Source organism: Salvia miltiorrhiza, chromosome 7 (genome assembly GCF_028751815.1).
Source record: "Salvia miltiorrhiza cultivar Shanhuang (shh) chromosome 7, IMPLAD_Smil_shh, whole genome shotgun sequence".
Classification (NCBI taxonomy): domain Eukaryota; kingdom Viridiplantae; phylum Streptophyta; class Magnoliopsida; order Lamiales; family Lamiaceae; genus Salvia; species Salvia miltiorrhiza.
This window is the reverse complement of record NC_080393.1, coordinates 55735748-55752574: the sequence shown is the minus strand read 5'-3', so window position 1 is coordinate 55752574 and position 16827 is coordinate 55735748. Positions and strand designations below refer to the sequence as shown.

The 16827-nt window shown below is 37.1% G+C and overlaps 1 protein-coding gene across 1 annotated transcript in view; it reads left to right on the top strand.

Annotated features, from left to right (window-relative positions):
* Positions 1 to 12259: 12259 nt before the first annotated feature.
* LOC130994439 (uncharacterized) overlaps positions 12260 to 16827 on the top strand; it is a 9121-nt gene continuing 4553 nt past the window's right edge. Inside the window, exons 1-6 of the mRNA XM_057919481.1 lie at positions 12260 to 12627; positions 13026 to 13312; positions 13540 to 13632; positions 13709 to 13780; positions 13907 to 14023; positions 15786 to 16825. Of these exons, the coding sequence (XP_057775464.1) occupies positions 12339 to 12627; positions 13026 to 13312; positions 13540 to 13632; positions 13709 to 13780; positions 13907 to 14023; positions 15786 to 16825 (1898 nt within the window). The 5' untranslated portion in view covers positions 12260 to 12338. The remainder of the gene's footprint in view (positions 12628 to 13025; positions 13313 to 13539; positions 13633 to 13708; positions 13781 to 13906; positions 14024 to 15785; positions 16826 to 16827) is intronic.

The window sequence follows — 16827 nt, the reverse complement described above, 5'->3', positions numbered from 1 at the left end:
CACATTCTTCAGTTTGGGTCTTCATTTCAGTAGCTTGATCAAATTAAAAGGTAAAGATAGATCAATTAACAGTATAATGGGAGACCATGTGGAACGTAAATAACATGCACGACAAACACTTACCTTCCATAGAGTAAGCTTTACTTGCAGCTTCCAGATCTTTAAAAGTACCTGGCAATTATACAAGGCTGAACCATGAGAATTTTCACAGATATAAGATATAAAAAATTCATGAGATTTATTAAGATGAACCACAAGCCAAGAACCATAAACCTGATATAAAATACCTATAAAAGAAATTAAATCATAAAGATATCGATCACCTATACACAGACAGTTTCCTTACAAAGTCCCTCAAAAGCCAAACAATATGCACACAGATCGAGCAACTGATTGATTCTAAACGAATTGTTTACCTGGTACATGTTTATAATTGGGGAAGTCGGTTTCTACACACAGAAAGCATACAAAAGATTAATCAATCATTACAAGAAAATGAAGGAACTAAGAAGTAAGAAGCAGTTGAGCATACTCCAAAAACAGTAGTTAGTTCAGTTAGGGCAATCGCACGGTCCATCTTTTTTTGAAGCCCTTTAATGATAACCTTGATCTCGAACAAAGAAGTAAGAACAACAAAAATAATTAAAAACAATCAACCGCATACAAAAACACTGATATCAGCTCTTCTCACGACCTTCTTCATTGGGCATCCACTCGTTCAGCACTTCTTCATTTCAGAGGTTTTTTAACACCTGTTGGAGTGGTGGGACAACCTTTATGCACTGCTCCATAGATTGCACGATATCATTTATGTGAATAGCCTGCGCGAGAAGAAAATATGTCACTTGCAACTGAAAACAGCAGATTATAATAAAAAAACAACACTGGCAGCTTTAAAAATGATGCAGAGTGACTTACAATTTCAACATGTGGAGCGGCACATTCTTCAGCTTGGGCCTTCATTTCAGTAGCCTGATCAAATTAAAAGGTAAAGATATATCAATTAACAATATAATGGGAGACCATGTGGAACGTAAATAACGTGCATGACATACACTTACCTTCCTTAGAGTAAACTTTACTTGCTGTTTCTAGTTCTTTAAAAGTACCTGGCAATTATACAAGGCTGACTCATGAGAATTTTCTCAGATATAAGGTATAAAAATACTGATGATATATATCAACATTGTATCTTGTACGTTGCAGCTTGCGTGTTAGAGAGCATGCCTTTTTATGTTTACAGATTGTTATTTCAAGAACGAAACTGAAGGATCAACTAATCAGCATGATGAAGCCAGTCTGCAGTATTGATAATGACTTTTGCTAAGTATATATCGTGAACTGATGGAGGAATCAGTTCCAGCAAGCTGACTGAAAGGGATCGGACTCATTCAAGCTCAAGGACATATTGCCACGTCAGCCCCAAAGTTAGATATTTAAAAATGAAGTCATATTCGGATGCTTATAAAGTAAAGTGAACATTTAATGCTGCATATTTGACATTTAATGAAGATCCCGCTTTTTCAGAGTAAGATACACCATCGTAAAAGAATATCATGTGAATATCAACATCCACCTTGTACGGACTTGCAGACATCTGACTTCATCCCTCTTTGGAATACAACGAAAAAATTGTGAGCCAACCACCTCATTTTTTGAATACGTTATCTCCGACGGAACTATTCAGATTTCGATCTATAAATACCCCGAGGTATTCAAGCGAGAATACTACCGGAAATGCTGCCAATTTGAAATCTCTCATGCATTTAAGCTCTCAAAATCTTTCTACAAATATCCTACGTCTTTCGAAGAATGGAGTTCTAAAGTGTTCATAAACTGCTTCTGAATTTACTTCGGTTGTTATACAGACACTCCCTCAGTCTAGGCAAACACTGTTGTATTAAAAGCTTAGATCCGAGCACACTATCATACTAATTGTTCTTATTATAATGGTGTGCTCTTAGTTGGAAACCCTACCTTGAGTCTTATAACCCTTGTAAAAGTAAGGTGTTAGAGTTGTAAGGATTTCAACAAGTAAGGTTCAAGTTCGAATTATGAAAGTTGTTAACAGGTGGTATTGGGAAATAACATACGATATTGCACCCACATAAATTGCTACCTACGGTCACGGTTGCATAATCCGTGTGATCAGTCTATGGGAACTGACTGGTTAAGTGACTTGCAGCTATTAAACAAGGAATCCAAAGTGAAAAGGTTCCCCTATTTATCAAGGTCGTGAACGTAGGAGATTTCTTTGAACCACGTTAAACTATTTGTGTTCTTTACTTTTGAATTAATTTGTGTTCTTTACTTAAGTACTTACATTTCAATTTGCTTACATTGTTCATTATGTTTTGCATATTGACCAACATTTTCATCTGCACAGCATTTTAGTTGAACATTGATAAGTTGAAAAGTATAATATAAAAGATTTTCAAAAAGCGAGTAAAAATCTCACAAATACATTTTGCACGAACAATCAATTATTAGCCCAACTGAACCGCTTAAAAGCAATCAGTAGGATTACTAGCTGAACACTCTATTTGACACGATTTATCTAGACATCAGTAAGCCATCTTCAGTTTGTTGATCTGTGTCATGCAGTTGATTCATTATCAACTAGCTATAGCCTAGCTTAGAACACCCAAGTTGAAAAGTAGCAAAAAAAAATGCTAACTGTTGTATTCCCCATCCTAACTTAATACACCAGTACATATTCGCTTGGGACCAATAATATGTGTTGGGTCCCAGAGGGTCACTGAACAGGTGTATGAGGGGGGAATACACATGTAGGCTATTTTTCGAAAACAAACTAAACTTTTATAAATGACTGAAGAGTATCGACTGATGTGAGCAGTTAAAGAAACTTTAGTTGTAAAGTGGTTATAGACTAATACTGAAGTAACTTTAGTGAGGTTGATTTCAGTCAAGCTTAGAGTTTTAACTGATATCCAAGTAAGGCTTCAGTCTAAAGTTTGCAAACAGATGAGTGTTATGAATCTTACTGATTATCCGGAGATTTATCAGTTAGACTAATAACACGAGCAGCGAAAAATTAAACTTAAATCAAATAGCTTTTAGAAAGTTTGTCACGTAAAGAAATCATTAGTTTCTCTTTTCAGTTAAGCCAGTTCAGTTGAAAAGGATTTTTGGGCACAGAAAGAACAACTGAAAGCAAGTAAAGAACACAAGGATTTTAACGTGGTTCGGAACAAGTTCCTACATCCACGGCCAGCTGATCAAACTGACAAATATTCTGGGCTTGTGCTTACGGGTGCACAACAATGTCAACAAACCTTAGACTGAAAATACAATTTTCAGTACTAACACACTGGGTTGGATTTCTCGCTCTTTCTTAGCACGCTAAGACACAAATGCCTTTTCCAGCGGATGGCTAAGAACTCTGGAATCAAAGCACTAGTCTGAACTACTCTCTTCGCAAACTCTCTTTTCGCTCAGTTGAAAAGGGTTCGAAATACCAACTAGATTACGGAGAACATGCTCTCTGTAATCGAAAACTTAGGCTTTGGATAATACAAGGGTTTGCCTAAGATATTAAGAGAATGTGTATAATCAGTGAATTGATTTAGGCTTTGATAATTCTCTTCTTCGATTCAAACTTTGATGGCAGTGAAATGCTGAGTTGCGATTTTGGCAGAGGTTCAGCTTATGCGTTTGAATCGGTGAACATTGTGGTGTTCCTCGAGCTCTATTTATAGGCGAAGTCTTGAATAGATCCGTTGGCTGACATGGTCTTCAAGAATTCGTCCATTGTGAGAGAGATTTGAATTTGTCTGATGCTACAATCTTCGAGGTTCCTAATTTGGTGAAGAACGGTGTCTCTGGTACAGCAGGTAAGGTGCCTCTGAAAAGCTTGCACCAAAAAAGAATGCTCTGTCGAGAAATGACGATCTTCAATATCTCTGCATTTAATGCGGCTGTACTTGAAAGTAAGTGGCTTTTTTTTAACTTAGAAACTTCAGTACGAGGAAGAATGTTAACTGATACTTGACTTGAATATCAGTCCGCTAATTCCACGTGGCCATCATTAATACTTCAGTCATAACTGATACTTCAGTGAGACTCTCGTTCAGTCAATTCATCAGTATATGACTTGGTCTTTTCACAGCTATCTTCAGTTGAGTGATCTTCAGTCTTCAGTCTTCAGTCTTCAGTCCACCATCTTCAGTCTTCAGGGCAGCAGTCTAACTAGAAAACATGAACTCTAACACTTGAGTTCGAAAGGTTCTAGTATATTACAAGAAGATCTAAGAGTTTTAGTATCATCAAAACTAGGGATGTGATATTTCATTAAGTTCCCAACAATATGCAATCATATATTTTATCAATTATGCAAAGTAAACGCTCCCTAATTATTTTTTGTTGATTACACTTAAAAACATTACCAAATCGCCACGAAATTAGAGATTAACACATTATATACTAAAAGGAATTTCTAATGGTAGGTGATCGGAATTGCACTTGAAAGTTGGCGAAAGTTGGCGTCGTTGCACTAACTTTCAATCGTGATTCCAACCATATCGATGGTCTGATGATGATAGACTACCTACCGTTAGAAATTTTGTCTAGTGTAAAATACATTAGGCACTGATTTTGTGGCGATTAATAATAGTTTATGGTATACTTTTAGTAAATAACAATTATTATAATAAACTGGTGTGATTATTGCTATAATTGAACAATTTCGCAATCTTTAATTGTACAAAAAATAAATAAAAATTAAGGTTATAAACTGAATAAAAATTCAGGTTGTAAATTATAACTAACTCAATTATCTATTCAATAATTTTTTAAAATATGTAGAATTAGTTTTTGTATACCTAACTATTGAAATTATTATTGTATATTCGCTTGTTGAATTATATAAAAACACGTACCATATCGGTTATAGTTCTCTATAGTTAAAATAATTTATATTAGCTTATTTCAACATCGATTATTCTCAAATGCGATATCAAAACTCTTTGAATTTTGTTTGAAAAAAACCCTTTGAATCTTGTATCATACTTAATTAATTTGTCACTATTTATCCCATTGATAGGACATAATAACTCTTTAAATATCACTAATGCAGGACAAATAAAAAATTCCTTAAAAATATTTGTTCGAATTTCATACATAGATAGATAATCACGAAAAAAATTTAAAATAAATTGACGAAGTATAAGCGAAAAAATAATTATAGAGGCTTCGGCCTACTCTCTCTTAATGTGGGTGAGGATCATAATCGTATAGAGTAATTATAAAAATTGTAACTATGTAGAATATATATGTATATAATCATATTATTAAGAACAAAATTATAATGCACTGAAGCTTGATAAAGAAGCTCACAAGCCTCATACAATTCTATTGATTAGTCTCAAATAATATTAAATTTGATTCGATTCGATTCGTCTGACTTATACTATAAATAGGTATATCACATAAAATGAGATGTCAAGGGAAACTCCTTTGTTTCAATTATTTTTTTGATTTGATTCGATTCGATGCTTACACTATAAGTAAGTGTATCGCTGGGTGCTAAGAGGAGCGCCCATGCCCTGACCAAATTTTTAAAACTTGATTCAATTGACTTATATCATAAGTAGGTATATTGTATAAGTGTTCTAAATTATTTTCACTTTGTATATCATAATTTTTCCAATTTTTTTATTTTAATATCCTTGTGGCCGAAAAAAATATTGATTTTAACTCCTCTCAAATTGATTTTATGTACAGTCTATGAAATGTTGTCATATTTTGTCATTTTGGTCTGTGCACAAAAAATTGTCCTAATTTATTTTTAATAAATTTGTGAATTCCTTACTCCACTTATTAACATATGAATTACATTCTCCACTCACTAATTTAATTATTTTTTTTAAAATTTTCTTTATTTATGAACCTCTTTTTTCTTTAATTAAATAAATAATACAAATTTTCTTAAAAGTGACAATATTTTCGGAGCGAGTATTATTTTTTATATGCGAGTTGTATAGAGCAACGTGGAGTGAGCGTGTTCGAGTGTGGAAATGTGGCAGAGAAAAGGACAACATTTTTTTAAATATAGTATAAAAATTGGATTTAACATATTCGATGCTAATAATATTTTTTTGAGAATCGATGCTAATAATATTGTTTTCGACTGAATAAATGTTTCATGTGTGTTATGAATTGGCCTGTTGGCATACCAAATAACTAAAGTTACTAAGCCATAAAAAGGGTATTTTTATTCATAGTTACTCTTTTAATCTTTAAGCCTCCTATTTCATAAATTATACTCCCTCCGTCCCAATAATCAGGGACGGAGCCAGGAATTAAGTTTGGGGGGGCTGAACTTGTACGGGGTTCGGGGGCGGAAGCCCCTGAGATTTAAGGTATTTTTTTATTAAAAAACGAGCATAATACTAATAATAACGAACAATATTTTCATAGATTATATAGTTTCAATATATCACAAAACTTCTTTTGGACATTCCGTATATTTAAGACATTTTTTATTAAAAGGCAAGCATAATAATAATAATAATAACAAACAACATCTTCATAGATTATATATTTTCTATATATTACAAATTAGTTTCAATACATTATAATTTTTTTTAGCATTTCATACATATTAGACATTTTTTATTAAAAGACAATTATAATAGTAATAATAACAAACAATATTTCATAGATTATATAGTTTTAAATAACAGAATTATCCTTAAATTAAGTGTATATGAGAGAATATAATAACCAAATACTCTTTTATAAAACAAAATTATTTTATAATAGGTATAAACATATATCTATATATATATTTTTTTTAAAAACCTCAAAATTTGGGAGGGGGCTCTAGCCCCCCTAGCTCCCCCTGGCTCCGTCCCTGCCAATAATGTTGTCCCCTTTCTTTTGGGCACGGAGATTAAGAAGTGTGAAATTAGTGTTGTCAACTAGAAGGTCCCACATGTTTAAGAAGAAATTAAATATAGCTTAAAACTATCCTTGTTTCTTTCTCATCTCCCCGGCGACGGCAACAGTAGGCGGAGCCACACCTGTGCTGCCTCCTTCCCCGGTGTCGGCACGGCCCCCAGCCTCATCGCCGCCTCTCTCCATCCAGGACAGTGAACCAAGAACACAAGAACACAAAACTAAGAACAAATTTTCGTCTTTGCTAACCAAGAACAATTTTTTCATCATCTTCATTAACAAAGAACAAAATCTGAAAAAGCCAAGAACAGAAAAACCAAATTTCTTCAACAAATATCTAGAACATAAAAGCTAAATTTCTTCCAACAAATTTTCCATCGTCCTCACTAACCGGGAGAAGGCACCGCGGCGGTAGCCGTATGGCTGTACAATCGCCGGAATCGAAGGGGTGGCATTTGGATTTGGGGATTTAGGGCTCGGAGGCGGAGAGAGAGGTGGAGACGGCAGCCCGTCGTTGCTGCTTCGTCGAAGGGAAGCTGATGGCGGCTGGTTCAGAGGACTGAAAGGGGGGGGGGAGGAAAGTGGTGTCAGGGGGCAGAGATGAGTGGCGCTGGCGAGAGGGCAGAGGTGAGAGGGCGGGGGAGATAGGAGGGCGACGCGAGTATGGAGGGTGGTGGAGAAGAGAGAGAGGCAAGAGAATGGGGAGTTTAGGGCTTAGATTTGTGCTCGACGGATTTACAGAGGGGGAAAGTGGGAGACAGCGACGGCGGCGGCGGAACAGATGGGGAGCGAATTTACAGAGGGGGAAGAGGGAGGCAGCGCCGGTGAAACAGAGGGGAAGGGAGCGGCGGTGACTGTTGAGTTACAGAGGGGGGAAGAGGGCAGCGGATTTACAGATGGGGAAGGTGGGAGGCGGCGCCGGCGGAACAGAAGGGAAGGGAGCGGCGGCACCGGTAGATTTACAGAGGGAAAATGGTAGAGCGGATTTAGAGAGGGAGAAGGGGGAGGTGGTAGAGAGAGAGAGCCGTAGATGGGTAGATGTGATTTTAGAGGGGAGTTTAATTTAAATCATGTTTAAGCAAAAGTTAATTAGCCCTTAAAATTTACCTAAAAAGGAAATGAGACAAGGTTATTAGGACAAATCAAAAAGGAAAGTGAGACAAAATTATTGGGACGGAGGGAGTAGTAAAAATTATTTTTAAATATACTATTTTACCTTATAATCCTAAATTAGAATAATAGGGTTTTATTCGCAGCCCCAAATTTTCGAGGTAAAAAGCACATGCTTATTGGCATCAATTCCAAAAAGTAAAATGGATGAATTCCTTATTACCTAATTATTTTCTTTTGAGGGAATTCTTGATATTTACAATGATTTTTATTGTAATATTTTTTTAATGATTTTTCTTGTTTTTTTTTTCTTTTCTTTTCTTTTCCGGCTAGAAGCCCCAAAAGTTGTACGGCAAAATGCATAAATTATATGCAAGTTTTTAGCTTTTGCTGATTATCGTCACAGCCCCAGCAAAATTAGTAAACATGAGAGGAAAGATTAAAATAGATATTAACACTCCATAGTTTTTCGGCGGCTAAAGCTCAATATTTTGTGGTTCTATCTAGACTTCATTTCGCTTGTGCATTCCTTTGAAATATTATTTTATTTGAGGAAAAATATATGCGTTTGAAATTAATTGAGCTATGCGTGTTTATTTGTTTTCATACTTTTGAATATATTAGATAAATCTACCATTTAAATTTGGAGTTATAGGATATAAGCATATATTTATAATTTTTTTATTATTATTTATTAGTTAAGGGGCTATAAAAAAGTGAAAATGGGCCTATGAATAAAATCACCCGACCATCAAAATGAAAACTGTCATTGGGCTTAAGGCTATGTGGGTCTTCCACGAGTTCTTTATAAAAATATGCTAAAGTATTTCATTTAAATAAATTCATCTATTAATCTTGATAGATAAAAATAATAAAATTATTTTTTATTTATTTTAATGAATTGAAACTTTTGAATATTTCAAAACCTTTAATTATTTTTATCATTTTAAGCTACAAATTTTAATAGAATGGGTGATGATATTTATATAGTGGATAAATGGTCCCACCAAAATTTGAAAATGAGTAGTTAAAATTGAATTAAGGATGATTTTTGACAAATAAGGGGTATTTGTAAGGATAAAAGATAAGAAAAAAAAAATGTGGGATCATGCCTTCAAATAAAAAGTGTCATAAATTTTGTGGAAATCAAAAATGACAAAAACTGTCATAGTTTTCGTGGACGAATGAAATATCTTTATGGACGGAGGGAGTATTATTTTATTAAAATATAAATTTTAAATTAAATTAAAAATTCATTAAATGTAAAAAGAAATTATATATAAATATAATATGTTAACACTCACAAAAACACACACACACACACATATATATATATATAGTACTCCCTTCGTCCCACTCCAATAGGCTCACTTTTTTGGGCACGTAGATTAAGAAAACTTACTTTTTAATAGGAAAGTGGTAGTAAAGTGGTGTGGTCCACACCAATTAAGTACAACTTTTTTACCCAAAAAGGAAAATGAGCCTATTGGAGTTGGACGGAGAGAGTATATATTACTCCCTCCGTCCGCCAAGATTATGGCAATTTGTTTGGGCACGGGATTTAATAAAATTGGTGATGATTTTGATGTAGTGAAGAAAGGGTCCCACCACTTTATGAGATGAGTGATTGAGATTGAATTTTGAGTGGTTTTTTTCTAAATAAAGAGTGTTAGTAAGGAGAAAATATTAAAGAGGATGATGGGACCATTGCCATAAAAGGAAAGTGACATAATCTTAGCGGACGCCCGATATAGTAATTGTGACATAATCTTGGCGGACGGAGGGAGTAGTATTTGTATATATTTTAGTAGAAATTATTTTAATATAACGTGTGTATATTATATCAGCTTTAATTTTGTCGTGTCAGTTTTTTATTTGTGCGAAATTAAAATTTAGGGCAAATTTCATAATGAGCTAAAATTTATTTATTTACATTACAAATTTATAGAGTTGAAAAAATACCAAAAGGTATGATGGGATGAAAATCAAGCAAAACTAGCATAAATGATAAAAATAATTAAAGGTCTTGGCATATCCTAAAGTTTCAATTCAACAAAGTAAATAAAGGATTAACCTTATTATTTTTATCTATCAAGGTTAATCTTTCAAAGTAAATGTCCCCTTAAAAAAGAATATCTTCATCTCTCTCCTACTTTTTAGACAAAATATATTCTAAAAAAATTATTTTCTCTTTCATATATTATTACAAATTATTCGTTTCTTAACATACATGTCCAGTCCTTGTGGTGTAATGAACTTGGAACAAAGAGAGTACTCCATCCGTTCCATTACAAATGTCCGACTTTTCATAATGGGATGCCCCATTACAAATGTCTGATTCCTTTTTTGGCAATATATTCTATCTCTAAACTTAATATTTAAATAATTTCCACAAACTCATTTTATCTACTTTATACACATTTTTTAATCTTCGAGTCCAAAAGTAATGAGATATTTGTAATGGAATGGAAAGAGTAATATTTATGAAATGATTAATTAAAAATAATAAATTTGAAACTTAAATTGAATGTAAATAAATATTGAGTGAGCTAATAATGAGGTTCATAATAATGTCAGTAAAATACTTGAGTTTGATGATGTATTGTTGAGAGTGAAAGTAAGAGGATGAGATTTTTATATTAATTAAAAATAATAAATTTAAATTTAAATTAAATATAAATAAATATTGAGTGAGTTAAAAATGAGGATCGTAGTAACGTTAGCAAAATACATGAGTTTGATGATGTATTGTTGACAATGAAAGTAGGAAGAGGAAAATATAATGAGGTATGATGGTATCTACGACTAGTCGACTATAGTGATGATAGCAACAATACGAAGATGTGGAAGTAGGGATGGCAACGGGCCGGATCTGGACCGGGTCTGGCCAATACCAGATCCAGATCCGTTTTCATATACCAGATCCAGATCCGCGGGTCTGAAAATTTTGGATCCAGATCCAGATCCGCGGGTCCAGATCCATGGATCTACTATTTCCAAACTCATGGCTGAACGACGGCGGCGCCGCGGCGGTGGAGTTTGGCGGCGAGCCGAACTGGAGTGACAGAGAGGCGGCGGCCGAAGTTCGTGCGGCTGGGCGGACGAAGTGTGCTGCACTGCTGCTGGGCGGACGAAGTGCGGACGAAGTCACCGGCACTGCTGCTGGACGGACGAAGTGCCGGACGAAGTGCTGCACTGCTGCTGGGCGGACGAAGTCACCGGCGATGGGAGTTCGTGCGGCTGGGCGGACGAAGTGTGCTGCACTGCTGCTGCTGTTCCTATTTCTCCGGCGGCGGGCGGGTGAGAGAAGTGGAGAAGGCGACCGGCGATGGAGGTGAGGCGGTGTGACTGAGACCGAGAAGGAGATGGCCGATGGAAGATGGGAGTGAGGCGGCGCAGGAGTGGGAAGTTGAAGAACCGAGAGGGGAAAGGGAGATGAATTAGAAATTAGGTTTTCAAAGTTATTCTATTTTTTTTAATTTTTAATATATCTAATATTATAAATAAAATAAATATAAAAAATAAATAATATATTTTGAATTAAATCGGATCCACGGGTCGGATCTGGGTCGGATCCGGATCTCAAATGTCAAGATCCAGATCCAGATCCGTTTTAGAAAATGAGATCCAGATCCGCGGATCCAAAAAATTGAGATCCAGATCCGTAAAATCGGATCTGGATCCACGGATCTAGACTCGGGTCCAGGATCCATTGCCATCCCTATGTGGAAGTACCGCTAGAGATGCTCTTATGGGCTAATTATGCATTGAAGAAAATTTTCGAAGGAAATTTGTATACATTAATTAATTTGAAGTGTTCGAAAAAAAAATACTCTCTTCGTCCATGAAAGAAATTTATACTTTTTTTCTTTTTGAGACGTTCATAAAAAAATTTTCTATCTGTTTTTGAACTATACCCCAACACTTATAAATATATCATTTACCTTTACTCTTCATATTTTCACCATTTCAATACTAACTAAAATACATTTTCACTATTTCTAATACATTTAATAATATTTTCTTAAATTTCAATATATTTAATATTTTTTTCATTAAAATCCGTGTCACTTATTTTTAATGAAATTCTTATGTGGAAGGAGGGAGTAGATAAACATGGGGGATGAATCCGCAATTCAGACTTATCAAAATTCCGGTCCATTATTTTCCACTAATATCAATTTCAACCCCTGAGAAAAAATATCCCTAATATAAAAGGCTTCCTTCACACAGCAATTATTATTTTATTCCTCTCCTCTGCGCTCTCACTCATCAAGGGTTTTTGCTACTCTCCCCTTTTCGGCTTCAAAATGGCGGACGATGTGCTCTACGCCGCCGCCGCCGGCGATTCCAACAAGCGCAAGTACGAGGAATCACCGTCGCCGGTCGCGCGCAGGGCGACGGGATTCTCGTCGACGCCGGACGCGGCGCCGCCGCCTTCGTTCAACAACGTTCCTCCCCCGATGAACGAGATCGAGCTGGCGAAGCAGAAGGCGCAGGAGATCGCCGCGAGGCTCCTGAACAACTCCGATCCGACGAAGAGAGCCAGAGTTGAGAATGTGGGGAACGGTGGTAGAGGATTCGATTCGAGCGATTATAGTAAGCCTTTTTTTTTTGTCCTTAGCTTTTAGGAGCGAACCTTCTTCCCTTGTTGCACGATTTTGCTGTTGAATTCGTTGTTGAGCTGAAAATTCCTTCATGGTGTTCACATCTCTCTTTAATTTTCTGTAACATGTGTTTATGCACTTGTTACTGCTTGTAATTGCTATACATATGGTTGAGAATTTGTTCTTAAAGTCCAAATATTCACCGCTATGTTGGCTAATACGGCTAGAGAATGATTTGTTTAGAACTCTCCTTTCAAGTTCTTAATACATATGAGTTTAGGGTTTGTTATTACCTTCCTGTTTGTTTAAATTCTTAGGAGATTATATTGGGATGATGTGTATGTAAGAGATGAAGCATCATAGACCTGCTTCAACTTCTATTTGATGCAGGTAGTCAGAAGTCTTCAGGTTATGGTCTTAGTGGTCCACCACAAGCTGCGTCCTCAGGTTATCCTGGTCCAAGCAAAAGGATTGAGATACCAAATGGGAGGGTGGGTGTGATAATCGGCAAAGGTGGGGAGACTATCAAATACCTTCAGCTTCAGTCGGGAGCTAAGATTCAGGTCACTAGGGACGTGGATGCAGACCCTAATTCTGCTACAAGAGGGGTTGATCTCATGGGTACTCCTGATCAGATAGCCAAAGCCGAGCAGCTTATCCAAGATGTTCTTTCTGAGGTAATGCTAAAGGCTAGTTGATTGAATTAACTCGTGTCTTACTGAATGTCGGATACTTGTGGTTACTCATGAGTTGAAGAGTGCCTGTTTGAGTTTACTTCCACTGCTTCGTGTAATCTAATTTCTAGTTGCCTTTCTATGGGTTAGAGTTTGTTTAGAAATCGGCAGAAATACATCCCATTTTGATCAGTTTAACCCATTCTTTACTATGTAAATGCTACATGCAGGCTGAGACTGGTGGCTCTGGCTCAACTTCTCGGCGCGTAGGTGGTCAATCATCTGGAGCTGAGCAGTTTGTAATGAAGATTCCCAACAACAAGGTAATATTTGTATGGTATTTATGGGATGCCTAGCTATCTATCTACTAGTTTGTATGTAGTTGATCCCAAATTTCAGGTGGGTCTTGTCATTGGTAAAGGAGGTGAAACCATTAAAAGCATGCAAGCAAGGACTGGGGCTCGTATTCAGGTTGGTCTGCTCATTCCCAGATCTGTATCTCACACTATCCCATTTTGTAAGACTAGTCTAGGTTGCAAATTGATGTAAACAGATGTTGCAGTGTCGTGTTAAAAAGATATTTCCCTAACATTGCAGGTTATACCTCTCCATTTGCCACCTGGCGATACGTCACAGGAGAGGACTGTACAAATTGATGGAACTAGTGAGCAGATTGAGGCTGCTAAACTAATAGTTGATGAAGTCATCAGTGAGGTTTGTCCAATGATTGCACTATCCTGTTTCTTCTTTATATGCTCTTGTGCATTACTCAGATTGCCTGCAAAGGATGTAGAACCTCTTAAATCTATTTGTTCACTACACACTGTAAAATATTGTCACATGACTTTTATACTGCTGCTGTTACAAATAGTCCTGTCTGAGCATTGCAGATTTTGGAGCATGCTAACAATTCGATTATTTTGCAACTTTGATCTATAAATTTAAAAGATTGAACTTATTTTGAATAAGGGACTATACTTCAATCTATGGTTTAGTTATTGATTTCTGAAAGTGTTGTCGTTTTATATGGTTTGACTTTATCTATCCGATGATTTGAAATGCTGTTAATTGTATGTCAGTGCTTTATCTCTGTCTCTTTTGCAATGCTCTGTTTTAGCTCCTTTGATTGGTGTTACCCAATATGTATGGAAATAATTCCAGGCCTTGCAACAATGTCCTATATGGAGATGCATTGAATCAGCTGTTGTTTCACTTTCACTTTCTTTAACTATAATGAAATAAAGTCAACCATGCTTTCTTCTAACTCTTTCATTTTGTAAGAGCAGCAGAGAATGGTACAATCTCTATTTGTATCTCTGAAAAATTTGTCACTTCATTTCGGCTTTAATAGTATTGGAATATCGTCAGTACTTATGATACTCTTTCATAATGGATCATGGAATATTATTGATATTCTTCACCTATCACTTTGTTAGTCATTTCCCTGCTAGATTTTCTAGATTGCAAATTCTTCTTTCTGCCTACCCGATTGTGCATTGTGAATATAAAAGCTTGCAGATTCATCTGCTACTACTGTCAAAATGATCCATGGATGGAGGAGCTTACCCTTTGCTGCTCTTATATCCATGAGACAACAAATTTTTGATCCCTGGTTTGCACACGTACTTCTTAGTCACTTCACCCCATGATTATTTTACCCTGCATATGTTGGCTCCTTATATTTTAGCAACCTCTGTCGTATATATATATTTGATTTTGGACGGTGCAGGTCCTTACTGAGCCCTTTTTAAAAGGTAACCAATTAGTATGCTTAAATTAATAATGACATACCCAGAATATATCCATTGCTCAATTGTTTTAGTCCTGTTAATCCCTCAATCTGGCATTTTGTTGGTAATGAGTTAAAAATAAGCAATATAAGCACGAGAAAGTTTGTTATTTTAGTGAAATTGATTATGTTACATCACTATTCAATTTCAGCTGTCTTTTCCATCTTCAGGAATCTAAATCATATGATTGGTGACTGTAAGAATAGATGATTGAGTTTGTGAAGTTTTGAACTAGTATCCAGTTCTTCTCTTGCAATTTGATGCCAAAACTTGGTGTCTTGAAGTGGATAGAATATTCTTGGGATTTAGAGTCTTTGCATATGTTGCCTCTTGGAGACCTATTGTCTTGTTTTTGTTGCTTTAGTTTGTGTAGTATTTGCAATTTTCTTTTGTACCTTTCACCTTGAATAAGGAGAGGATGGGCTTCTGCGGGAGTAATCCAATAATACGACCCAACCAGAACGGTATGTAGGCAAAATCTTTGTCTTCATGCAACTGTACTATGTATATTGTGCTTAGAATATGAGGCTTTATGTAAATATTATGTGGGTATATCTTCTATCCTTTTTCTCTGCTTATATTTGGCTTGAACTTGTATGTGAGTTCATCACTGAATGAGATGATACCTTCTCCAAAAATGCATGTGACCAGTGTTCTTGGTTCATATGTGATTAAAAATTGTGCAGAATCGTAATAGAAATTCATCAATGTCCGGAGGATATGCTCAGCAAGGATATCAAGCTCGACCTCCTTCTAACTGGGGGCAGCCCGGCGCACCTATGCAGCAACCTGGTTATAGCTACCCACAAGCTGGTGGATACCCTGGTCAACCACCGCAATACAACATGAATCAGCCTCCTTACTCTGGTTATCCTCAGCAATCCACCTCTAGTGGATACCCGACTGGCTGGGACCAGTCGACTGCTTCCCAAACTCAGCAAGCCCCTCAAGGAGCGGGCTATGATTACTACAACCAGCAGCAGCCACAGCAACAACCTGCCCAAGGGGGTCCAGCTGCTCCCACTGATGCTTCTGGATACGGTTACGGGGCATATGGCCAGGCTGCAGCCTACAGTCAAGGACAGGGTTACGGCCAATATGGCTATGGTAGTTATCCAACAGGTGCAGCTGCAGCCGGTTACAGCCAGCCGCAGCAGAACCCTGCTGCAGGATACGAGAACCAGCAGCAAGGATACAATTCTAAAAGTAGCAATGCCTCTAACCCGACAGCCGATGGGCACACTGCATCGTACGGAGCACAGGAGGAAGCCAATCAAGCGCCTGCATCTGGACAGTCGTACAATGCCGGAGGTCAACCCGCCGCTAATCCCAACTACCCACCTCAAGCTTCCAACCAGCCGGGTTACGGAGGTGGTTACGGTGCCCAGACAACGCCCCCCAACTATGCACCTCCTCAGGCACAAAAACCACCGGGCAGCCAGGCTGCCTATGCACAGCCGCAGCAGTCACCTAGCTCTCAAGGTGCTGGTTACGCGCAGGCCGGGTATCCTCAATCGCAGCCTCCAGCACATGCCGGCTATGCTCAGACTGCAGCTTACCCGACATCCCAGCCGGGGTATGGAGCTCCACCATACGCAGCAGCAACAGCTACCCAACCTGGCTACGGGCAACAGCAGGCCGCAGCGTACAACAGTTCTTACGGTGGCGCCGCTGGATATTCCCAACCTCCAGCTTACCCTTCCGCTGACGGCTCAGCCATAGTGATGC